General features: G+C 44.0%; 3 protein-coding genes across 3 annotated transcripts; all 3 read left to right on the top strand.

The window, feature by feature from the left end:
* The first annotated feature begins 4,051 nt into the window (after window positions 1-4,051).
* LOC117551711 (matrix metalloproteinase-20-like) lies at window positions 4,052-8,925 on the top strand. Its single transcript, XM_034224683.1, has 10 exons — window positions 4,052-4,088; window positions 4,187-4,329; window positions 4,945-5,183; window positions 6,042-6,190; window positions 6,480-6,605; window positions 6,691-7,036; window positions 7,213-7,346; window positions 7,441-7,597; window positions 8,262-8,365; window positions 8,825-8,925. Exons 1-10 carry the CDS (start codon window positions 4,052-4,054, stop codon window positions 8,923-8,925), a joined length of 1,536 nt encoding a protein of 511 aa, XP_034080574.1.
* Window positions 8,926-9,528: 603 nt separating this feature from the next.
* LOC117551710 (matrix metalloproteinase-20-like) lies at window positions 9,529-18,159 on the top strand. Its single transcript, XM_034224682.1, is given in 13 exon segments — window positions 9,529-9,648; window positions 10,224-10,381; window positions 10,383-10,430; window positions 10,554-10,679; window positions 10,681-10,706; window positions 10,842-10,959; window positions 14,272-14,279; window positions 15,356-15,517; window positions 15,597-15,708; window positions 15,802-15,944; window positions 16,167-16,323; window positions 17,430-17,533; window positions 18,059-18,159. Coding segments are annotated over 13 exon segments (1,383 nt in total).
* A 1,585-nt stretch (window positions 18,160-19,744) lies between these two features.
* On the top strand, window positions 19,745-23,786 carry LOC117551703 (collagenase 3-like). The gene is made up of 11 exons (XM_034224674.1): window positions 19,745-19,982; window positions 20,188-20,304; window positions 20,447-20,574; window positions 20,696-20,844; window positions 20,957-21,082; window positions 21,269-21,430; window positions 22,355-22,550; window positions 22,642-22,772; window positions 22,874-23,039; window positions 23,168-23,271; window positions 23,588-23,786. The coding sequence occupies exons 1-11, from the start codon at window positions 19,845-19,847 to the stop codon at window positions 23,689-23,691; spliced, it is 1,521 nt and encodes a 506-aa protein (XP_034080565.1). The 5' UTR covers window positions 19,745-19,844; the 3' UTR covers window positions 23,692-23,786.
* Window positions 23,787-26,498: the final 2,712 nt, after the last annotated feature.

Raw genomic sequence — 26,498 nt, 5'->3', positions numbered from 1 at the left:
TTCATTTGGTGTTTTGTCTTCCTCCTTGTGTTTTGTCTGGTCCTCCTCCCTGTCGTTAGTTTCCCTGGTGTGTCTGATTGTCTCATTGTGTTCACCTCTTGCCCTTGTATTTCTCCCTCCTTGTCTTGTCATGTGATTACCCTTCTGTGTATTTAGTCTAGTCTTCCCCTGTGTTCCATGTCGGTCCATTGTTTTCCCTCCATGTTATTTCACGGTCCATGTTCCTTGTGCTGCTCATTTGTTTTTGGATATTTTGGATACTGCCTTTTGACACAGCTTTTATTATTTAATAAAGCTCGCTTTTTGTTAAAATGCTGCATTTAGGTCCTACCTTTTCCACGCACCCTGACAGAATGGACTGACCACAAATGGACCCAGCAGATGATCCATTTGAGATAGAATTACAGCATTTGACCTTTTATCTGGCTTGCTGCTTTGATTGGTGGAAGGGAGCGTCCAGTGTTCTGCAGAAGGGGGCTGCTCTGGTAGAGGCGCACCGGTTGGCTATGGAGAAACCAGGCTTGGCGACATTTTTACCTGGCTGGATTTTGAACTTCCTCTGGGTGTGTGATTTCCAGCCTGCTGACTACAAACGTCTCGGTGTGTTCCATCCGGAGTCAACCCCTGCTTCTTCCCCATGTCCTGCTCCTGTCCAGGAGCCGTTCTCTGGAACTCGTCTGGCTTTTGGAGGTCCACGAAGCCTCCAAACGGCTCCTAAAAGAAGGAGTCGCAAGGCCAGGCTAGCAGCCAGAGCCCCAAGAGCCATGGTTCCGGCCCAAGTTCTGGCCCCAGCAGCCATGGTCCCAGACCCAGTTCTGGCCCCAGCAGCCATGGTTCGAGTCCCAGTCCCGGCCCCAGCAACCATGGTTCGGGCCCCAGTACCGGGTCCAGCAGCCATGGTTCCGGCCCCAGTTCCGGCCCCAGCAGCCATAGTTCCGGCTTCAGTGCCGGCCCCAGTAGCCTTGGTCCCTACTCCAGTTTCGGCTCCAGTACTGGCTTACCGGCCGACGCCAGCTCCCGAGTCCTGTCGGCGTACCGGCCAACGCCAGCTCCCCGAGGCCTGTCGGCGTACCGGCCGACTCCAGCACCTCGTCTCCTGTTGGGGTACCGACCGACACAAGTCCCCTCTCAAGTCCCCTCTCGAGTCCCCTCTCAAGTCCCCTCTCGAGTCCCCTCTCGAGTCCCCTCTCAAGTCTCTTCTCGAGTCCCCTCTCAAGTCTCCTCTCGAGTTCCCTCTCAGGTCCCATCTCGAGTCTCTTCTCGAGTCCTCTCTCAAGTTCCCTCTCAAGTTTCCTCTCTAATCCCCTCTCGAGTTCCCTCTCAAGTTCCCTCTCGAGTCCCCTCTCAAGTCTCCTCTCGAGTCCCCTCTCGAGTTCCTTCTCGAGTCTCCTCTCGAGTTCCTTCTCGAGTCCCCTCTCAAGTCCCCTCTAAAGTCTCTTCTCGAGTTCCCTCTCAAGTTCCCTCTCAGGTCCCCTCTCGAGTCTCTTCTCGAGTTTTCTCTCAAGTCCCCTCTCAAGTTTCCTCTCTAATCCCCTCTCGAGTTCCCTCTCGAGTCCCCTCTCGAGTCCCCTCTCAAGTCACCTCTCAATTCACCTCTCGAGTTCCCTCTCGGGTCCCCTCTCGAGTCTCTTCTCGAGTCCCCTCTCAAGTTTCCCCTCAGTTCTCCTCTTGAGTTCCCTCTCAGGTCCCCTCTCAAGTCTCCTCTCGAGTTCCCTCTCGGGTCCCCTCTCGAGTCTCTTCTCGAGTCCCCTCTCAAGTCACCTCTCAAGTTCCTACCCGAGTCCCCTCTCAAGTTTCCCCTCAGGTCTCCTCTCGAGTTCCCTCTCGAGTTCCCTCTCAAGTTCCCTCTCAGGTCCCCTCTCAAGTCCCCTCTCGAGTTACCTCTCGAGTTCCCTCTCAAGCCCTCTCTCGAGTCTCCTCTCGAGTTCCCTCTCGAATCCCCTCTCCAGTCACCTCTCGAGTTGTCTCTCAAGTCCCCTCTCGAGTTACCTCTCAAGTTCCCTCTCAAGCCCTCTCTCGAGTCTCCTCTCGAGTCTCCTCTCGAGTTCCCTCTCGAGTCCCCTCTCGAGTCCCCTCTCAAGTCACCTCTCAAGTCACCTCTCCAGTATCCTCTCCAGTTCCTTCTCAAGCCCTCTCTCAAGTCCCCACTCAAGCCCCTACTCAAGTGCTGTTGGAGGTTCCGCTGGGGGTCCTGCCAACTCCATGTCCTGTCCCGTTGGGGGCCCCGCCGACTACTCTTCTGCCGGGGGTCCTGCCAACCCTATGTCCTGTGCCGTCGGAGGTCCCGCCGACTACTCTTCTGCCGGGGGTCCTGCCAACCCTATGTCCTGTGCCGTCGGAGGTCCCGCCGACTACTCTCCTGCCGGGGGTCCTGCCAACCCTATGTCCTGTCCCGTTGGAGGTCCCGCCGACTACTCTCCTGACGGGGGTCCTGCCAATCCTATGTCCTGTTCCTCTGGGGGTTCCGCCGACAACTCTCCTGCCGGGGGTCCTGCCAACCCCTTGTCCTGTTCCGTTGGAGGTTCCGCCATCACCTGTCTCGCCGGGGGTCCTGCCAACTCCTGGTCCTCTTCCGTGGGGGATCCTGCCGAAGCCTGTCCCACTGACTCCGGTTCCTGTTCGGCCGAAACCGGGTTCTGCCCGGCCTCCGGAGCTGTCTGGTCTTCGCCCTCGAGCCCGGCCCCCTGAGTGCCGTGGTCTTCGCCCTCGTGCCCGACCCCCTGACTCTTCCTGCCGCTGCCTTCGCCCTCATGCTCGGCCCCCTGAGTTCGCCCGCTGTGGCCTTCGCCCCTCCATGGTCTCTGCCTTGCCCCCGAGCCGTCCGCCCGAGTTCCCCACCTTGGACTCTGCCTTGCCCCCGGGCCGTCCGTCCGAGTTCCCCACCTTGGACTCTGCCTTGCCCCCGGGCCTTCCGCCCGAGACCCCCTCCTTGGTCTCTGCCTTGCCCCCGGGCCGTCCGCCCGAGACCCGTCCTCCAGACCCCCTCCACCCACCCTTTCTTGGCCCTAGTTATGCAACATATAAAATTACAAAATACAAAATAAAAAGTATATAAAAAATCTATATATACATGTTAATAGAATATGGGATATGTACAAGTCAGTGTAAAATGTATGTTTCAGGCAAAACAGAAATGTTCCTACGGGTTTAATTACCCCAGTGGTCTCGCAGCTTGTAACCTTGCAGTTCCATTATGTCTCAGCAATCAATCCTGCCTTAAACGACTTCATTACCTCGTATGTACTCTGACCATAAAACCAAAGCGGCAGAAATTCTTCAAGTCTTTCTATGAAAAAGCACTCTGGAAAACGTGTTCTGCCGAGGAATGCTGTTGGTTCCATAAAGTTCCCCAATGACCAATCAACTGTAATTGTAGCCTGAATGTACCGCAGCTCCACCCTTGCCAGTCTGTGCGGCCATTTTCTTTTTCGAAAGGCCTTAAATCCACCCCTGCAATTTCAGCTCCCCTGTCAGCGAACTCTCTCATTGAAAGGACTTACATGCATTTGCTGCTAAAACGGGACAATAATGGGCTTTGATGGCGTTATTTCGGTAGCCCTTGCAGATTGCGTGGGACTGAGCTGTGCCACCCAGCTGATTGTGTTGAGTCAGTCTGGAGGGAGTTTAGTTAAGATTCCTTACGGTAGCTCTGCTGAGGAAATCATTTACTTAATATCCGAGCCGCTTGTTTTTTTATGGTGGAAATATCAACATGATTGTGTCGAACATACTCAAAGTTACAGCACATATTGCAGAAAGAGGGATTTTCTTGCCTCATGTTTTAGTTTCACCGCTTGTTTGGGTTTATGTGTGAGTCAGCACATTGCACCCGAAAACTCCTGTTGTAAATGTTCCATTATTATCATCACTTTTATGATTCTAAGAATAATTTCAATCTTTAATTGGGTTTAATTTGAAACCACATACTGAATACCTTATCTGTTCAGATCATTATTGGCGCAAACATGTCACATGACCAAAATTGTTCACGTCATTTCTTTCTTTTCTCATTTTGCTGTCCTTGGCTGCCTGAAAACCCCTCCCTAATTCCATGGTACTGTATGAGGCTTCCCTTGGATTTGCAAGTGGTATGAGTCACAATGACCATTTAAAAGGCTTCTCATTAACCAGATCTTCCATCTCCATGTGTTTAAACTGGACCACATACAATTCAAGTAGGTTTAAGTCTGTGAACTGCATGTCATGTTGCTTTCTTGTTTTGTCTTGGTCCTACTTATGCCCGGTTCTTGTTTTACGGCACCCACATTTATGCCGAGGCAAGAGAGCTCTCCTTCTGCAGAACCACAGGTTGACTTGAAGCTGGCCACAGTAAGTGCATCATTGCATGAGTTGCATGACAGACGTTTGAGAATGGACTGCATGTGACTTAATCTCTTTTACAAAGGCATTTCTATTGAAGGAAGAACATTGCAACAATTTGTACTCGTCTGTGTGTGGGGTGCTGAGATAGTGGTTGTATTTATTTCATTTTTGTGTGGATGGGGGGCAGAGGTAAATAACTGCCTTTCTTTCTGAGTTCTTTGCGATGTTAAATTGCATGTTTTAGCACATTGTTTCAGTATTTTCCTTTTCCCTAATTATCTCTGTAGAGGGAATCGTACGGAAAAACCATCGGCATGTGATTCAATTTCCAATATTGCTTGCAAACAAGTTATTCAGTTTATTATGGCAGAGGATATACATTGTTATGAGACAGATGAAATAAACTATGTTGCTGTAAATCTGATCACCGAAGGGTGCAGATTTAAACGTAAAAGTTATAAATGAACCTAATGTAAATTGGATGGATGCAAAGTATGACAATAAGGTTTAATCCTCTGTTGCATGCTGCAAGTAAATAATCAACCAAGGGAATACAAACATATAGCTTGGCATTCATTTAGATGTGCAGGATTTGTAATTTCAAATGTTCTGATACTGTAGGAATACCTCGAGCACTACTACAATCTGCAAGAAGAGCCTATGGGGCGCACAAAGCGGAGCCGGCCCTTCTTCACCTCCAAGGTGAAAGACATGCAGATATTCTTTGGGCTAAATGCAACAGGCGTGCTGGACTCAGACACCCTGGAGATAATGAGGAGCCCTCGATGTGGGGTTCCAGATGTGGAGGAGTACAGCCACCTCCAGGGAACACGATGGAACAAGAACATCCTCACCTACAGGTATCTGTGCAGATTTGAATGATTGTTAACAATCAAGATGCTATCAACCCGTTTACTTGAGTTGAATTCCAGTCTGAAATATATCTCTGTTAATGAGATATGAAGGCATGTTTGACCAGGACTGAACTGGCCAAATAACAGTCTGGAGTGCACATCCTGCCAATACGTGAGAAACGTTTAGAGGCAACAGGCAATACAAACCTTTGGCAGAAATAGGGAATCACAGCTGTCACAAATGTTTATGGTTTAAAGATGTTATGGTTTGGGATTTCTTCTACTGAGAGTTATTATGGGCTTGTTACAATGCCAAGGTCACCAGACATGCTTGCAATTATATGACACTGTCTGGAAAGTGCCTGTTAATTTTTTGAGACACGCCTGTTGGAATATAAATACAATAGATGCATTTTGAAAAATAAACTAAAACAGGATATATAGCACGTAAAGATTTTGTGAAACTTTTGAAGATGAAGAAGATGAAGATTCAACTTATTGTCATTACGTAGTACAGGTACTATGTAATTAAACGGTTTCTCTGCATTTGACCCATCCTAGTATTAGGAACAGTGTGCTGCCATTATGTACGGCACCCGGGGAGCAGTGTAGGGAACGGTGCCTTGCTCAGGGACACCTCGGTAGCACTTGGTCTTTCCGGGACTTGAACTGGTGACCTTCCAGTTGCCAAGCCAAGTCCCTATGGACTTTGCCACCACCGCCCCGGAGTTTTGTGACTCAAAAAAGTATTAAAAGTTGTTGTAAGGTTGTGATAACATCTGATTTGTTAGATTGATTTATGGAGACACTCATCCTTGATCGTTATGTTCATAAAAAAAATGAGATGACTTGTTGCTGTTGCAGAATTGGCAGGTACACCAGAGATTTGCTTCGCAACACTGTGGACTCTCTGGTTGAGTCAGCTTTCAGCGTTTGGGCCAGAGCCAGCAGTCTGACGTTTGTCAGGTCGCACACCCGCAACGCTGACATCATGGTGGAGTTTGTGACCTATGGTGGGTTTGCTTTCTGCTTCACACAGGACAGGTATCGATTAAAGTGCATTTAACAACTTGAGTCACAGAATGACATTGTGCAGTTTTCAGTGTGTAAAAGACAATCTCATGGATTTGAACAAAACTGTGCTTCTGTAGTTTAACTTCTAGCCAAGACTGCGTCATCCGACACATGTCTGCTGAACTCGAGACTCATTTAGACGATGTAAACAGAGGCCTGTAATTTTCTATTCTCAATGTGTTCTCTGTGGGTTTCTATTTCATGTCTGGCCTTGAACATCTCATGAAGAACATGGTGATTTGTATCCATTTGACGGACCCAGAGGCTCACTGGCTCATGCTTTCAAGCCAGGGCCTGGCGTTGGAGGGGACACACACTTTGATGATGCTGAGTATTGGACAGCAGGAGAGACAGGTACTGAGCTCAATCACACTGGTACTCCACTATGATACTTAAAGATTGAAATAAGTGAATAGCCTTTTTTGTTGTGTTGTTGCAGGTATGAATCTGTTGGTGGTAGCAGCTCATGAATTTGGACATGCTTTGGGCCTGAAGCACTCCAGAAATCCTGATTCATTGATGTACCCGACCTACAGATCCTCCCGTTCAGCCAACCTTTTATCCATAGAGGATGTAGTAAATATCAACGCACTTTACAGTAGGTTTGTGTTAGGTCCAGTCAGAGGGAACCCAAATGACTTTTCGAGGTTGGGTTGGAGTTCTCAGAATAACCCCTGGCTGTCGGAGTCGCTGCTCCCTCAGCTCATGCAGAACAAATGTGCTTCAGACACGACATTTGACGCGGTGTCCACTGTTGGGGATGCCACCTTCTTTTTTAGAGATAGGTACTGTATGTTGATTGTTCTCTCTCATCTTGTATTTACAAGTATCTACAGTATATTTCCTCTTCATTAAAAGCATAAATGTCCGTCTCTGAATCTCATAGTGTTTATTTACAACCAACTAGATACTGAATTGCGTCTTCTTTTTTGTGATGTTTTAAAAAATGTTTTCCCACAAGATACCTCTGGATTAAACACAATGAACAAGATGACATCAAAGAAGGTCTCATCACCAACTTTATGCCAAAGATTGAAACCAGCATCGATGCAGCCTTCTGGGTGCCTCGCAGATCTGCTGCTTACCTTATTCATGGTAACCAACTTGAATAATTCAGTGCATAGAGCTAAACAATTTCACCTTTCATTCATCCAAATAAAACATCTTCGTCTTTCTTTGTTTGGAACAGAGTCCATGTTCTGGACAGTGAAAGGCTCTCTTGTGAGGGGAAAGCCTCGGGCACTAAGCCACTTTGGGTTTCCAGCCTGGATCCAGGACGTTGACGCAGCAGTCCACATAGTGAAAACTGGACGCACCCTTTTCTTTATGCATGATATTTATTGGAGGTAAGGCAACCAAAGAGTTTGGGTAAACTATCCTTATCTCATGTTCTGATGTTGTGCTTCCTGTTTTATTTTAAAGGTCAACCAAGAGGACATGGTTGCTCCACTTTTTTACAAACACATGGTCATCATGAGTTCACCAGTGCTTGTGACTCAAGTTGGAACCAATGATAGTGTTTTGTTCACTTGAAGGATCATTTCTACCACTACTTTAATTTGCATGCAATTAAGAGCATTTTACTTAGCAAACAGTCAAATCTCTGCACTGCAGGTATGGGAATGCTCATGTTTTGCACTGTAGGATATATTATTCATGTCCCATCATAAGGAGAGGAAATCATCTTATATCATACATTGGCTAAAATAACATAACGACATGCATGTAGGGAGGCTGTGGCTCACTGGGTTGGTGGGCAAGACACTTCACCCCAAATTGCTCTTATGGGGATTGCCCACAGTATCGAGTGTATGCAAGTCGCCTTGGATAAAAGCGTCTAACAAGTGACACAGACTCAGATCTGACTTTAAGATTTAGTTTGCCTCACACAGAGAACTAACGGCTCATTTTGGAGTCATGAACAAATGTTTTTTCTCAGCTTTGAAAGAGGACTAGATGAGCATGAGTCATGACTTCTGACGAACGTTGTTTATATCGTGTCTTTTTCAGTTACAATGAAAACCGAAGGGTTATGGATTTTGGTTACCCAAAGTACATCAGCGAGGACTTTCATGGAGTCAACACAACAATAAACGCAGCTGTCTACAAAGAGGGTGAGCCATTATACATATTACTCATTGTATCATATGATGGAAATGTTACTATATGGCAAACTGGGTGATGTTCTGATTGGAAAGAGGAGTAAACTTGTCTAGAGTTAGTGTATTTCTGTCTGTAGCCTGAGTGGACTTTTGCATGTTGTAATGTTTTTGGCAGCGCAGGGATGCTAATTAACATGCAACATCAGCTGAGTGTAGTTAAGCTTTTACAGAGCATGTGGTTCCCCTCTGTGATTTAAACTGTATCATTTAACCACTTTACCACTTACGGCCTTCATTTAATCTACTATCATTTCAACTGTGAGCAAAAGTGGATATTTAACTTCAGAAAGATACTCATCATCATTATTATCGACAACAAACAGCAACAACATTCCAGAAAACGTAAAATGATATAGGACAAATATGTGAATTACTAAGTAAGCATCCTAAACATTTGTTTCCTCATCTCAGGTTTTATCTACTTCTTTGACGGACCACAAGTCTACAAATACGACTACGCCCAGAAACAAGTTGTCGGAATTGAGAAAGCAAATTCCTGGCTTGGATGTTGAAATACTTTGAAACCATGAACGCGCTGCAAGGAAATTACCTGAAAAAACCTTACCTGAAAAGACCTTGAGTAAATGAAAAATAGAGAATAAAAAAAACCCACTGTTTTTGGTCGTATTTTGCCAAAATAAAAGAAATAAAAACCTGATATAACCTGTGTGTGTGGTTTGTATGTATCCCACGGTAAAATGCCTCCAGCATCAGAATGTATGGTTTTTTCTTTAAATCCTTTTTATCAGATCTGCACATCACTGTGGTGGAGACTGATATTATAAGTGTAAATTAGGTATGCCTCACTAACGCCTGCAGGTTTTGACTTGACTGAAAATAAGCTACAGAATTCACAAATAACATGTTCAGCTTCTGGTTTATATACGACAAAACACACTGTGCTCACACGTATTTCCCCATTACAGACAGAAAGACACATTATGGAGACATTTCATTGGGAGGTTTTAACCACAAAACCTCCAGAAAACTAGGGCAGGTAGACCCAGCTGTATAACTAGCAGGATTGTGCGCTTTTGTGCCATGTGATTGCCCAACAACCCCAAGAATACACCCATATAAAAAAGTGAAGCCTTGTAGAAACGTGCATTTAAAACATGGACTGGTTCTGGATGTGGATACCTGTTTTGGGCTCTCTGATTTTTGCGGAAATCTTGTGGAGTCTACCGATCGATCGGGATCAGTGGCCGAGGCCTCAGGATGTGGAGCTGGCTGAGGTTTGTGGCAGACGACTGAGATTATACTCAACACATATCACCATTTCTGCCCCATTTTATTATTTAGTATTTCCTTATTAAATGAAATGATGACATGTGAACATTGTTGTGCAGAATTGCTTAGGTTGAACTATTCAAACTGAAGCACTGTTTTGATACAATGCTGTATTTAAATGTTTTTAGTGTCCATTTGATTTGCCTGCTTCCATTAAAAAGTGGTTGCTTCAACTTTCTTACAAAGATACATCTAATGATTTTTTTATCTGGATCAAATGGTTTTCACATTATAAATGCTTGTTAGGGAACTGTAAATGTTGTTTAAAAAAAGGCAACCTACTTTCATGACACAAGTCACTCAAACTAATTAGCTAACTGTCAATGCATATTAAAGCACTTCCTGGTTTTGTGCCTCTAAAGAAAAGGGCAACCTTTAAACTCACATCAAAAAGACATTTTTAAATCGAACACTGTACCATACCAGAGAGAAAACTGCAGCGCAAACGTCATTTACAGATATATTTAATATATCTCATCTGAGACCTAAGCCTCCAGATCTGAACTTTTTTCAACAACAGGGCTACCTCAGGCGGTTTTACAGCCTGAACCCCAGAGGCAGAGTTTCAAGGAGGAGGATCAGGTCCACGTATGCCATGGAGGAGAAGATCATAGAAATGCAAACACAATTTGGTTTGAGAGAGACGGGTGGTCTGAATCCTCACACCCTGAATGTGATGAAGCTTTTACCCTAGAAAGCCTAAATGGAAGAATCACACCATCACATTGTTTTTTTACTGGAATATTATACAATACGCATTTTATTGTTGATTTGTTTTCAGATTTCATTTTGCCAAGTGACTATAAGCAGCTGCGGATTTAGTTTCATGTTTGTGCGTCTGTCTGTGGAGCTGAAAGATATCCAAATACACTCCGGACATGAAGAGAGAGGATGTGGAAAAGTCCTTTCGCTCAGCGCTAAAGTTATGGAGGGATGCAGCACCGCTGAAGTTCATCAAAGTCAACCATGGCAAAGCTGCTAGTCTTCAGCTTCGCACGCAAAAGTAAAACCACTTCTGAAGACTACTTATGTTGATTAAAACTGAGTTTAAATTATTGTAAATTAAAATACCGCAAAAGAAAGAGAGGAAAAAAGCACATGAGATTGAAGTCGTGACAAAGTGTCTTTTCTGTTGCAGCTCATGGAGATTTATTTCCCTTTGATGGACCCCGGGGTGTGCTGGCTCATGCCTTTCAGCCAGGAGAGGGGATAGGAGGAGACGTGCACTTTGATGAGGACGAAACTTGGACGGCAAGGTTTGTCAATATGTAACCCAAAACAGGTTTCGCTTCTCATTGAGGATAATCAACATTCTTTAAAAAGAAAATAAGAACATACAGAAGTATACTCAAGTACTGTATTTAAGTTCACAAGACAGGTTACAAGTACTTGATTATAGTATTTCCTTGTTATTCTATGTAAACTAACATTTATAAATATTGCATACAATAGCTTAAACATAAGGTTGGGTGTATTGTTAGACCACTAATTCAGTATCAAAGGTATCTCTCTATGCATCGTCTATTACTACAATTATAAATGAATCAATACATAAAAGTATCTGTTACGGTGTGCAGGACTCAGGACCCAAATGCAGATATAACGAAAATAACTCCTTTATTTAAAGGCTACAAATAGAAAGCTTTTAGATGTGCAGCTCCACTAACATGGAACAGTCTGCAAAAAGAATGGAACATTACCAAGCTAGTACCACTACATGTTTTTAAAGCTCGGTTGGATGCTACAAAATCAGATGCTGTTGGTACCTGTACTTGTGGTTAAATATGTAAATTGTAATCCCTGTACATTTTGCTGTATGATGTCCTTTTGTTGTTCTGTTGTTTATGTCTTCTTGTGGAACCTACTGCTGCAGGTCTCCCTTGAAAAAGAGATCATTGATCTCAATGGGATTTTACCTGGATAAATAAAGGTTTTGAATTGAATTGAATACCAAAAACAGAGACAGAACGGAACACTCACCGATGAACTGGTCATTACACAAGACAACCCGACAAAGAGAGACAGAAAACCCAGAACTTAAATACACCCAGGACTAATAACCTAAACACGAGACAGGTGAGGAGGGAGGAGAAAACACAGAGGCACCAGGTGAACACAATCGGGTAATCAGGGAGGGAAACAGACAGAAAGCAAACAGGCAGGAAACGGGGGTGAACACTTTACAAAATAAAACAGGAAACCCAAAGATAGAAAAAGACAAGAAAAACACCAACACAGACAGATCCTAACAGTACGCCCCCTCAAGGGACGGATCCCAGACGTCCCAAAACAAAAAAAAGTCCAAAACCTCAAGCAGGGTGGATGGAGGGGGTCCGGAGGAGGGACGCATCACTAAGCCACCAGGGTGGGTGGAGGGGGTCAGGAGGACGGGACTGAACTGACCGCCCAGGGGCACGGCAGAGGACCAGGAAGGGGTCTCGGGCGGACGGCCCGGGGGCAAGGCAGAGTCCAAAAAGGGGAAGTCGGGCGGACGGCCCGGGGGAAAGGCAGAGGACCAGGAAGGGGTCTCGGGCAGACGGCCCGGGGGCAAGACAGAGTCCAAGGTGGGGACCATGGAGGGGCGAAGGCAGCGGCAGGAAGAGTCAGGGGGCCGGGCTCGAGGGCGAATACCGGGGCTCTCAGGGGGCCGGGCTCGAGGGTGAAGACCGCGGCTTTCAGGGGGCCGGGCTCGAGGGCGACCCGGTGTCGGAGCTGGTGGGACAGGCCTCGGCAGGATCCCCCACAGAAGAGGACCAGGACACGGGATTGGCAGGACCCCCAGCAGGAGAGCAGTCGGCGGGACCTCCAACAGGACAGGACATAGGGTTGGCAGGACCCCCGGCAGGAGAGTAGTCGGCGGGGCCTCCAACGGCACAGGACATAGGATTGGCAGGACCCCCGGCAGGAGAGTAGACGGCTGGACCTCCAACGAGACAGGACAAAGGGTTGGCAGGACCCCCGGCAGGAGAGTAGTCGGCGGGGCCTCCAACGGCACAGGACAAAGGGTTGGCCGGACCCCCGGCAGGAGAGTAGTCGGCGGGACCTCCAACGAGACAGGACAAGGAGCTGGCAGGACCCCCGGCAGGAGAGTAGACGGCGGGACCTCCAAGGGGACAGGAAGAAGGGTTGGCAGGACCCCCGGCAGGAGAGTAGTCGGCGGGGCCTCCAACGGCACAGGACAAAGGGTTGGCAGGACCCCCGGCAGGAGAGTAGTCGGCGGGACCTCCAACGAGACAGGACAAGGAGCTGGCAGGACCTCCGGCAGGAGAGTAGACGGCGGGACCTCCAACGAGACAGACATACGATTGGTAGGACCCCCGGCAGAGGAGTAGTCGACGGGACCTCCAACGGAACAGGACATGGAGTTGGCAGGACCCCCAGCGGAACCTCCAACGGACCAGGACATAGGGTAGGGACTTGAGACGTGACTCGAGAGGGGACTCACGAGGGGAACTAGAGAGGGGACTCGAAGAGGGACTAGAGGAGGGACTAGAGGAGGGAACTGGAGAAGGGAACTGGAGAGGGGACTCGAGAGGGAACTGGAGAGGGGACTCGAGAGGGAACTCGAGATGGGACTAGAGAAGTGACCTGAGGAGGGACTAGGGAAAGGACTAGAGAAGGGAACTCGAGAGGGGAACTAGAGAGGGGACTAGAGGAGGGAACTCGAGAGGGGACTCGAGATGGGACTCGGGAAGGGACCAGAGAGGGGACTAGAGAAGTGACTAGAGGAGGGACTTGAGATGGAACTCGAGAGGTGACTCGAGAAGAGACTAGAGATGGAACACGAGAAAGAACTTGAGAGGAAACTGGAGAGGGGACTTGAGAGGAAACTTGAGAGGGGACTCGGGAGGAAACTTGAGATGGGACTGTGGCAGCTGGGGCCAGAGCTGGGGCCAGAGCCGGGTCTGGAACCATGGCTGCGGGGGCCGGAATTTAAGCCAGAATCATGGCTGTAAGGTCCGGTTCTGGAGCCGGAAACATGGCTGTAAGGTCCGGTTCTGGAGCCGGAAACATGGCTGTAAGGTCCGGTTCTGGAGCCGGAAACATGGCTGTAAGGTCCGGTTCTGGAGCCGGAAACATGGCTGAATGGGCCGGCTCTGGAGCCGGAATTGAAGCCAGAATCATGGCTGTAAGGTCCGGTTCTGAAGCCGGAAACATGGCTGTAAGGTCCGGTTCTGGAGCCGGAAACATGGATGAATGGGCCGGCTCTGGAGCCGGAATTGAAGCCAGAATCTTGGCTGTAAGGTCCGGTTCTGAAGCCGGAAACATGGCTGTAAGGTCCGGTTCTGGAGCCGGAAACATGGCTGTATGGGCCGGCTCTGGAATCAAATCCATGGCTGCCGGGACCGGTTCTGGAGCAAGGACCCTGGCTGCTGGGGCCAGAACTGGGTCTGTAACCATGGCTGCTGGAGGCTGAACTGGTTCTGGAACCATGGCCCTTTGAGCTCGTGCTGCCAACCTGGCCTTGCGACTCCTTCCTTTAGGAGCCGTTTGGAGGCTCCGTGGACCTCCAAAGGCCAGACGAGTACCAGCGAATGGCTCCTGGACTGTAGCAAACACTGGGTGAGAAGCAGGGGCTGACGCCAGACGGACCACACCGATGCGTGTGGTATCAAAACGGGAGTTGGGAGGCCTGGGGCTGTCAGGCAGGGGATAACACACCGTGAGAAAATCCAAAATCCTGCCCGATAAGAATTTAACCAAGCCTGGCTTCTCCATAGTAATCCGGCGTGCCTCTGCCAGAACAGCCTCTCGCTGCTGAACCCTGGATGCTCCCAACCATCGATACGAGCAGTCATCCAAAGCAAAGGAAAACTCCAATAGCTCCTGCTCAAAAGGATCTGCTGGGCCCATATTTTGGTCGGGTTGTAATGTTACGGTGTGCAGGAATCAGGACCCAAATGCAGATATAACGAAAATAACTCCTTTATTTCAAGGCTACAAATATACCAAAAACAGAGACAGACCGGAACACTCACCGATGAACTGGTCATTACACAAGACAACCCGACAAAGAGAGACAGAAAACCCAGAACTTAAATACACCCAGGACTAATCACCTAAACACGAGACAGGTGAGGAGGGAGGAGAAAACACAGATGCACCAGGTGAACACAATCGGGTAATCAGGGAGGGAAACAGACAGAAAGCAAACAGGCAGGAAACGGGGGTGAACACTTTACAAAATAAAACAGGAAACCCAAAGATAGAAAAAGACAAGAAAAACACCAACACAGACAGATCCTAACAGTATCCAATATATCATATGACACAACTATAGGGGCCATTTCCATCGTGATGATTACTTTTGGTGCTTTGAGTTCATTTTCCTAACAACACTTTTACTAACTGTAAGTACAATTATGACTGCAGGATATTTACTTTTTTTATTTGAGTATTTCTACTTTTCCATTCAATTCTAAACCACAGTTGGAAGCAAACAGCTGTTGTGCTGATTTTGTTGAAACTGTAAACACCTTACACTAAGGGTAACAGTAGGTGTTGCATGTGTCTTTGACAGCTGATGAAAAACTACTGGGACGTAGCCAAACATGCAACATTCCTGAATGTTTCAAACCCGCGTAATGCATTTTTCTGTGTGGATTTGCCAGCCAGATGAACTAACAGGACTTGTCTGTCCCTGGGTTTCAGGTTACAGCCTGTTTGCAGTTGCAGCTCATGAGCTCGGCCACTCGCTGGGTTTGACTCACTCAAAAGACCCCTCTGCTATCATGTACCCCAACTACAGAATTCAGAGCAGTACGCAGTATTCTCTGTCCAAAGACGATGAGCTTGGGATCCAAGCGCTGTACGGTGAGGAGCAAATAAAATTGTGGAGTGATAATTTGCACAAAATACCATATTTAATGGATTATTTTTAAATGTTTCTTAGGAAAACCAAAAGGAAAAGTGGCAACAGAACCAGCCCCTGAAAAATGTGGCCCCAATTTGTCTTATGATGCAGCAGTTATGATTGGAAAAGAGATTGTTTTCTTTAAGGACAGGTACAAAATATACAATATATGTTCTATTATTTGGTTGCAAAAGAGCTTTACATGTTTAAACATCAATTAAGTCTGCTTATTGTTTCAACATAGGTACATGTGGATGAGAACAACGCAGAAAACGTATTGGAGTCGCCTGAGAGAAAGCCACAGCAGCACATATTTACCCAGCATCAGTTCTCACGTGGATGCCGTTTATGACATCCCTGCCAAAGGCGTGGCGTACATATTCACTGGTATGGTAATGGTCTGGTCAGTCTGCAAATAATCACTTAGGCCTTGTCAGCATGACATGGCTATATTTCCAGTGCGAAACACAGTTCGCTCAAATTACACCCTTGTGCAACTTAAGTGTTGCAGTTCATGCAAGAGGCTCATTAAGTTTGGCAGCGCTTTGTGGTATGTTGCTGTTTTTCATAGTGTCCTAAAAATGAAGTGACACGGCTGTGTTTTTCCAGGTCATAAGTATTGGGTGGTTCGACAGCTTAAGATGAAAAGTCACGCCCGCTCCATCCATGAGTACGGCTTCTCCTCCAGAGTCAAGCAGGTTGACGCTGCCGTGCATGTCAGCGAATATGGGAAAACGGTCTTCTTCATTGGAGAGTTTTATTACAGGTAATCCATTTTTTATAATGGCAATTTGCTTCCTATTGCAACATTATGTATCTATCACCCTAGGACTGTACATATATTGCCAAATCAAAGGCAGTATATCCGTTTGTATTACTATTATTAACATACCAGCCAATTGATCAGATGGAAGTTTACATTAAAGCTTCCCTAACTCTAACCCTATCCGCTTCAATTGTATTCAGCACACACCAGGCTTGGAATTTCGTCATTTTAGGGGCAAGGCCATTTGGCCTTCCCGTTCACATTTTTTTCAAGGGCACAAAGGCCACATGACAGGGCACAAAGGCCGTTTGGTTAAATTACGCTGGTCAATCAACATGACTGAAAAGTGTAGCACTAACGTCAACACCAGTCGTTTTACAAATGGCTGAATAGCAATAGTGTTTCTTTAACGTATACGTTAAGTTCAGCCATAAACCACATAAGTCAGTCATGTATTATATCAAAACCGCTTAGCAAGAAAAATACTAGATTCAAAGGTGACAGCTATCTACTAGCTTGTAGAAGCAACACTAGATGTAGACCCCTTGAAGGGAAGACGTTAGCGCTATCCAAACTAGCTAGCTATCGCTAGTTTTCATGACAAAATGTAACGAGTCAACTTTAAATAGGCTAATACAATGGTAATTACCTATCAATAGTACTTTCTATGTACACGTAAATGTTAAGTCCTTTCAAATACTACCACATACTTCAGTTAAATCATATCAAAACACCTTGGTCCGCTTGCTTACCTGTGCTTGTCTTGCTCCCGCGGCTGAGGAGGAGTCTGTCGGGCCCCTACAGGCATTTCTGACGGAACAATCACAGCAGAGCAATCGCTCTGATCCACAGGGCACAGGCATCGCCCGGGACTATCCTACTGCGCGCACTAATATGACTTTACTAGCGTTGTTTACACTGGAACTTTTGACAGGGGCACCAAGGCCACTTTGGCCGTGAATTGCATTTTTTTTCACAGGGCATCACGGCCAAAGTGCGGGGCAACGACGGCCATGGCCGTCGTGGCCGTCGTGAAATTCCCACCCTGGCACACACATGATTGATGATGAAGCAACAGTCAATGCATCTGTTTGATCAAACTTCAGGTATGATGAGCTCAAGAGAAGGATGGACCCCGGCTTCCCCCGACTGATCCAAAAAGACTGGCCTGGAATTCCTAAAAGGGTTGACGCTGCCTTTAAGTTAGAAGGTAAACAAAAAGGAAACATGGGCAAGGTTTATGGTCATGAACTTTGTATAATGTGGACCTGAGCAACAAATAGAACACGGCTGAGATAGAACTTGTAATTTCTTGTTTACACCGTGTCTAGACGGTGGGTGGGGTTCATCGCACTGGACACACTTGTTTACTGAAAGTACCATTCACCCCAGTTACAGAACAATACATTTCTCAACTAGAAAACCCTGTGTTCACCTCTGTTTTCTTTTCTTATTACTCTTCCTCCATCCTTTTTATTCCATGCCATTGCAATATAAATACTGTTATATTTATATTTTACTATATTTTTTATTATTTTTTATATTTTTTCTAGCTCTCTATCTGTTATCTAATTGTTGTTTTACTTTGATGTATGCACCACGACAACTAGTCAAATTCCTCGTAAGTGTAAATCTACTTGGTAAAATTATTCTGATTAACTTTGTTAACATTTAATTGAATTTATTTTGAAACATGAGAAAATAACACACTTCTTTTACAATGTTTTGTTCACAGGTAACATCTTCCTCTTCAGTGGGGCAAAATCCTACCAGTACGACTTCAGACAGACACGAGTGATGAATACAATTTCAGCAAATTCTTGGCTAGGATGTTAATACATTGGTAAATTACTAATAATTCATACTTTATATAGTTGAGAATGTTTATTAAAGTTATTAAACCGAGAAATAAGTATCTTGTATTATGTATTTGACTGAATTGTTTATTTTGTGGCGCATGTCTTTACCTGTGACATTTATATATATTATGTGCAAGGATGTACAGTTCTGATAACTTAAAATGTGAATATGAAATGCAAAGTGTATACTTTTATTGATGAGTTATTGTCTTCAGATGTGCTTTCAAAATGTACCTTCAATACTGAACAACACTTAAAAACCTCATAACTACATGTTGTTAGTGTGAACGTGACTTTGTTGTAAAACTGAGTATATGGACAGGATGTGTATCTTATTAACTGAACTCAACCAAATGTATATTTTTCAAAAATCTCATATGCTTTGGCAAAACAAAGTAATTTCATCGTTGCTCTTTTCAAAAGCCAAGTCAGAAAAACTTGACACTTAAAAGATTTGCATCAGAATCTTAACTTTTCATATTTTGGAAAAAAGTTATATTATTAACAAAATCCGGTCGGTTCATCGTTTTGTATTATAAAATGTTTCTAAATGCAAAGGGTTTCAGCTGGTGGCGGTGAAGTTAATTGTAACTGCTATACTATTTGGTTGTTTATTATGCTTTATAACAATAGGCTATCATTTGGGTGGTAATTATTGGTTTTGAAAAATATATTCCGCAACAAAAATAACATTAAAACAATTACAGCTCTGAAAAAAAAGAATTAACTTCAGTTTTGAAGGTTAAGTATACCATAGCATAAAATGTAAATACTCAAGTACCTCACATTGTATTATCAAGAGTACAGTACTTAGGTTAAGCACCTGTACTTTACTTTTCCAGTCATTTTCTCTCTTTGTTGGTAAGAAAGTGTGCATTTTTTAGTCAAACAGACATAAGCAGAGAGGTCGGTGCAAATCATTTGTTTGTCTGTGCCAGGCATCTTAAGCAGCATTATCTTCCCCAAAATGCGTGAGAGGTAGTTCCAGCCTCCATTAGTGGACTTTAGTCGAACATCATACTCATGTTTACCCAGCAAACTGGACTGTGGTCCCTTAACATCACAGGTTTTCAAAAAGTACATACAAATACGGTAAACAACTAAAGGTTTCACCCAAATGTATAGCTCGGACAGTGTCTGTTGAGGTGAACATTTTACGTTTAAATGTATTCTTTGGATAAATAAGCGGCAGTTTAAATGTGTATGTTCCTGCTAATTTTTGCCAGAATTTAAAATGAATAACTGGACAAATCAGTGTAATCTAACTGAGACGCTCAAATGTAAGTTAGTGTTTGATTGTGGCCAATAAACAAATGAACCTTCACTGTAATTTACTCAACACACTTGTTTACTGCACTGTGCGCATGTAACAAATGATACAAACATAAGTTAAATCATATAAGGTGTGAAGAAACGGTGTCAGAGGAAAATTAAAGCATTTCATTAAAAGTAATATAATTGATAACAGAAGCAAAAACATATTTAAACCGCTTCAGTTAAATTGATCATATCATCTCCTCCCACTATGTTATCAGAGGAACCTCTGTGTACTCCCCCCTCCTCTGGCAGAGGGGCTTGTCTTTCTAGTGGAATACACAAAGGGACACCTTGTACCCTAATTCAGCATAAATCAGAAAAATACGAACATCCGACTGAGAGTTGATGGAGAGAAGAAAACATTTCAAAACTATGTCTGTAGTTGACTTTTTTTGGATAGTGCTAGTGGGTTGTTTTGCCTTCTGTCATGCAGCACCTACAATTGCGCCAACAGTTTCACCAGTGGAGGAAAACCTGGCAGAGGTAATTTCGTAATAGTGTCCTGCGTTAACAATCGGAATTAGGAACTGGCTGAAATAACCAGAGGATAACAGGGGATCACTTTGCATTCAAAGAAATTGTAGTGGTTGCAGGTTGCATGTATTTACATTCAAATAGGCTCTGACATTTAAATGAAATGAAATATGAATGACTTGCAATAAAATCCTCTTCCTTCTCCTGGTATCAGGATTACATTTCTCGGTTCTACGCTGACGTTGGGATGACAAACTCCACACTACGAAGAGCTGTTCAGAGCAATTTCAGTCAGGATCTACAGACCATGCAGGCTTTCTTTGGCCTGGAGGTAATTACAATGAATGAAAGCTATGACTTCCTGTAATCCAAACAATTATGAGTGCTCAAAATTGGCTAATGGTTTAATTTAGAAATGTCTGTATGGGATAATATATTTGTGTTTACTATTTCATACCACCATCCGTCTTTAGGTGACTGGAGTCATGAATAATGAGACTACGACTGTAATGAAGGAGCCCAGGTGTGGTGTGTCTGATATCAGCCGATATGGACACTTTAGTGGGAGACCCAAGTGGGAGAAGAGGCTGATTACATACAGGTAACTGGAAGTTAAGTTCGGAGGAGCTGCATGCTATTATTGTCAATACTTTTGTGAATGAATAGTTTTTGTGGTGGTTGACTATAATAATGAAGATGATGATTTGGTATGATTTGAACAGGATCACTCAATACACTCCAGATCTGACCCAGAGTCATGTGGATTCAACCATCGCTCAGGCCTTCCAGCTGTACAGCGATGTCATCCCGCTCAACTTTAAGCAGGTCTACAGCGGTAATGCGGACATCATGATCCTTTTCAAGGGTGGATGTGAGTCTGAATTGAACAAGACATTCTTAAAACCGCAAGCTGATCAGTATGTGAATCCTTTTATTTAGACTCACTAACACTTGATTAAATTATCTTCGTTGTCCTATTTCAGATCACGGGGACTTTTACCCTTTTGACGGGGCGGGTGGAGTCTTGGCTCATGCTAACTCTCCTGGACGGGGTCAGGGAGGGGACACACACTTTGATGATGATGAAACCTGGACTCTTAGCTCAAGAGGTAAATACAATACATGTTATTAAAGCTGAAGCTGAAAACAGTTTGGGGCTTAAGGATATCACCTTGCCAAACTGAATTTCTGGATTTATACTTACTTATAGAAGAGACATGATGAAATAAGTAAATCTACTGTATGGAAAATCGTAAAAATCTGATATGTCTGACATTGTATTTTTCTGTGTTTAGGTGTTAATCTTCTGCTGGTGGCAGCCCATGAGTTTGGCCATGCACTTGGCCTGGATCACTCCAGGGACAGAAGGGCACTTATGTACCCCACCTATCGATATGTCAACACTAATAGGTACAGGCTGCCCGATGATGACAGGCGTGGGGTTCAAGCCCTATATGGTGAGCAAGGAAACTACATTATTGTCAGATTAAAATAAGATGAGATCTTTATAGCCTCTGTTAGGGAAATTATTGACCTAGACTCCTAGATATGACATACAGGACCAACCCTGACGTCTGTTTATCTCCTTTAAGGACATAGGCTGCTTCAGCCATAATGTTATTGTTCCCATTCTGTGACCGGTCAACACTAGGTCACAGATGGTCTGTTGTTATGGGTGCACTGGGACACTTCCTTCTATGTTGTTTGTGGACTCCAAGGTATGACATCTTCGAGGCCATAAGTGACGGACGCAAGTGACTCAGTGTGCCCAACTGTTTAAACTATCTTGTCAAAATATGTTGATTACTCTCTGTGAAACCAGTTAAATGGGCTAACGAGAGAGAGGCGCTCCAGAATTGACGTGGCAACCCACCTGTGCAGTCTCACCGTGACTGCTGTGACTTGTGATGTGAATCTCTCCGGCCGTAACTCCAAATAAACCTCCAGTGTTTGACATCAAAGCTCCTGCTCTACCGTGTCTCCTTCCTGAGTCGGTGACTCCCACTGCATTGCTACACAGAAGTTTCCCTTACAGCCTCTATTTAAAGATCAGTATTGCAAAACAAAAGCCAAGATGGATTTTTTTACTTGGGTTTTATCTGAGCTACATGACAGAATGTTCTTTTTAACCAGTAACCAATGGACCTATTAATGAATGGCTTGTGGTTTTGTTTGTAATTTGTCTAATTCCTGTTTCCATGAAATGAGGTTCAATGGCATGGGAATTAAACTGAATCCATTTTATATTCATTGTGGTTTGTATGCTTGACAAGCAGGCTGAACATGAGCCCAATCCTACATGTTCCTAAAAGTGCTTTTCACTCTTATTTTTTCGAAAGTTGATTGCTTTAAGAGAACCCTAACCCTAATCCATCCCTCAGGCAGTCGTACGCCAGTGCCAACAACAGCACCGAAACCTAAACCACCTCCTGGTCCGGACCCTGGACCAGAGCCAGAGGAACCAACAGAGGATCCAGAAGACCCTCTGCCAAACCCCAGAGATGAGCAGTGCAGCCGAGAGCTGGTGTTTGACGCTGCTACCTCTATCAAGGGAGACCTCTTCTTCTTTAAAAATGGGTACATTTTTTAAGATTTTATGATGATCCTTTTTATGTGGGAGTTACATTAATACATTTCTATTAACATTTCAATTTACAATCCTTGCTAGATACTATTGGAGGAAGAGTACAACTACCAGTGGAATCCGTTTAACGAAAGTGAGCACAAAATGGTCACAAATCAACTCTGTCGATGCTGCATTTGAAGTCCCAAACAAGGATGTGGTGTGTCTTTTTGAGGGTAATTCAAAGATTGTTAGGCCTGCATGTTAAATAACTCAATACTGTTCATTTAAGCTGTCTATGAAACGACATGAATAACCTACAACTGTTTCTCTACAGGTCGTCAATACTGGTGCATTAGGTCTCATGCAAAGACAATAATTTCAGGGTATCCAAAGCCTCTTACAAACCTTGGCCTGCCCTCTTCAGTCAGTAAGGTCGATGCAGCTGTCTATGTGCCAACTACTGGAAAAACACTCATATTTGTGAAAAACCTGTATTGGAGGTGAGTGTTGGTCATGACCAAATCCCAATGGTCTTTAGTAGCTGAGTATATAAATGACTATAAACACAGATAAGTGAGGGTACACACCTACACAGTTTTTGCTAAAGTCCCCCTGTTCTCCCTTGCAGTTATAATGAGAGAAGAAACCAAATGGACTTTGGATACCCACGATCAATAATTCTGGATTTCCCTGGCATAGGCTTCAAAGTTGACGCTGCCTTTGAGAATTATGGTGAGAAATTATATTCACTCAACCTCAACCACAATCTGTATTAATTTGACTGATTTGTTTGACTTATTTACCTTCTTGCTGAGTGTGAGGAGTGTGACTGTTATCACTCCACATTGTCCAGGGTTACTATTGGACTTACAGTTATTATAAAATTGATAAACATAGGAAGACATATGATAACCCATTCACCATTACAGTTTTATAAAGTGACAGTAATTAGTATAACACAATTTACAAATTTTTGTTTACAGCTTTTATTAGTTACCACTGCCTTAAGTGCAACACTTCCATATAAACTACATCTTCCTTTCCACAGGATATCTTTATTTCTCAGATGGCCCCCGGCAGAGTGAATACAACCTGCCCTACAAGAGAGTGATACGTGTACTGCTCAACTACGGCTGGCTCAACTGTTACTAAGAACTCACAGACAACAGATCAATGTCTAAGATGTGCTTGCTGCCAGCATGTCATGAACAAATAAATGACCTGAATAACAATATTTTACATTTTTATGAAGTGGGGAATCATTTTTGGGGAAATGTAACTATTGCTTGGTTTATGCAAAGAGAAAGGATCTTACTGAGTGGATATTAATAAGGAATGTAATGACGGGAATTGTTAGACATGTTTAGTTATTTCAGTGATGCGTAATTGTGCCATTTTGGGTGTAAAACATGTGGTTTAACCCTCCTGTTGTCTTCGGGTCAAATCTGACCTATTTACTACTTTCATCAATCATAACTTTTTTGTTTTACATTCGATTGCATTAAGGCTTTATGATATCCTTCACATTATATTCGAACATATAAAATTGCTGATCACCACTTTCATTGAATTTTGGATGATTTCGTCAACTTTGTAACACCCGGTCAAAAATGACCGCCATAAATAAAAGGAATTAGTAACCATCCGGATCAGATAAAACACACACACACACACACACACACACACACACACACACACACACACACACACACACACACACACACACACACACACACACACACACACACACACACACACACACACACACACACACACACACACACACACACACACACACACACACACACACACACACACACACACACACACACACACTCTCTCTCTCTCTCTCTCTCTAAATGTGCCCCCCCTTATGTGCCCAATCTCCCCATGTGAATCACTCACACCTGGCACACACAAACACAAACACAGAACAATTTGACACATTTCCCGCTCTTATGTGCCCATCCCCCCACATGGATCACACCTGGCACACGCAATACATGTTCAGTGTCTATTCTTTGTATATTTACTGCAGTTGTTCATGTATACCAGTAGTCTGATACAACATTTACAGTTTGAAAGGGTGTTGAATGAAATTTGGTGATGATTAATGGTTTTTGTGTTAATGTATGGCAGTTAAAACTGCGAAGACCAAAGTAAGGGGGGGGGGAACTAAGACAATAGAAGGGTTAAAGTTGTTCTATGAACACATCCCATGGTTAAAATTAATAACTGTACCCTCAAGTCATAACAGGGCTACACTGAGTATTCATTTTGGAATACACCAACCTTGGTTAAACAGAAACAAAATAAGATAAGAAAAAAAGAAACATTGTATGCCATTACTTGTTCTTGGTTAAACCCATAAACTGGTTAAACCTCATGTTGTGAAATACTCCAGTATTTTTGCCTGGATGCTGTCATTTCACAATGAGGACTGCAGGGCATGTTAAGTGCAACTTTGGCCACATGAGAGGAAGTCCAATATAGGAAAAGAGCTGAGTCACCACTGGTTTCATGAACACAGACACATTAAATATGTTATAGTTTAGTGTTAGGATCCCGGTTGAGGACAAAACGCAAACCAGTAGATGTTAAGGTGAATAAGATGCAATCAGCAATAATAGCAGAACTTAAAATAGGTGGTTTACCTAAATGATGGCAACATACATTTGTTCTATTGTAACATGCAATACAACAAATTGCATGTTACAATAGACATGTTTAGAGATTAAAGGCGTAGGATTGGCGTGGGAAGGTTGTATGAAGATATTATTTTTAGGTTTGTTTTCTAGGGTTTCAAAATCTTTTCTACTTTCAGCCCAAAACAATAAATAGCGTCTGTCATTTTACATAAATAAACATAAGCAATATCTCTTTCCAGTCCAAGACCATTTTTAGGATTATGTTAGCACCATATGGTAAATAGCATTGAGCTACACGGTATGCTACTGTAATGTGTATCAACCTCAGATTAGAGCTATCTCACAACCTCAGCAAATAATCCAGCACTATCTACGGCAAGGGGTATGTGGGAAAATGCTTCTTTATAATTTAGGTTAACCATTACGGCCCGTCCACACTACAGCTTCGACAGCTTCAAAAACGGTTTCCAACGCTTCTGCCCATTCACTTTGAATGGGGTGACGTCACTTTTCGCCGAACTGCATTGTGGGAAGCAGAGCGGAGCTTTCCTGGCTTTTCATGCTGCAAAAGTTGAGCAATGTTCAACTTTTGAAGCTTCTGAAGCTTTCGGTGGAAGCGTCAGCCAATCAAATCATATGCCAGTACAAGCTCTAGCCAATCAAACCGCTGCTTGTGTGTCAGGGGCGGGAGATTTATGTGATTGGTTGTTGGTCGAGCTTCAGACACGCCGAGCTCCAAGCTTTTTTTGAAGCTGTAGTGTGGACGGGCCGTTACTGTGAATCTTTGGTGATCGTAAGAAAAGAGTGATACAAAGTAAATCAGATTCGAGGGAAATTGACCCCATTCATTGCTTTCAAACATGTCAGAATAACAGAAAAAAAGCAATAACTCTACTGTAAATTATGATTTTAGATGTTGATTTCTCGGTAAACAGATAATGAACTCAGTTTATTCGTCATTTCCCACAGTGTACCATACAGTTCTGTGCAGATAAAACAACCACACAAACATGTAGGTATGTACAACATCATGTAAGTCATTAGGCAATGATAAGAGGAGCTTTTATTTAGAGACACTGAAGGTGCCAGAAAAAAGAAAAACAGAAAATCAAAATAAAGAGAGCTCCTTTTCAGGACATTTTCATATTCATATCTTATATAAACTGTCCATGTTTTTAATTTGGCACTTTTAATCAAACGAGGCTTTTGCTTCCTGTAATGATGTGATTGATTCATTATTTGCCATTGTAATTGTTTTATTTGACTATAGCTGAAAGCTGGATGTGAGGGTGGCACAGGGTGAGCGAGCTA

Source organism: Gymnodraco acuticeps, unplaced genomic scaffold, assembly GCF_902827175.1.
Source record: "Gymnodraco acuticeps unplaced genomic scaffold, fGymAcu1.1, whole genome shotgun sequence".
Taxonomy (NCBI): domain Eukaryota; kingdom Metazoa; phylum Chordata; class Actinopteri; order Perciformes; family Bathydraconidae; genus Gymnodraco; species Gymnodraco acuticeps.
This window is presented reverse-complemented; position numbering and strand designations above follow the sequence as displayed.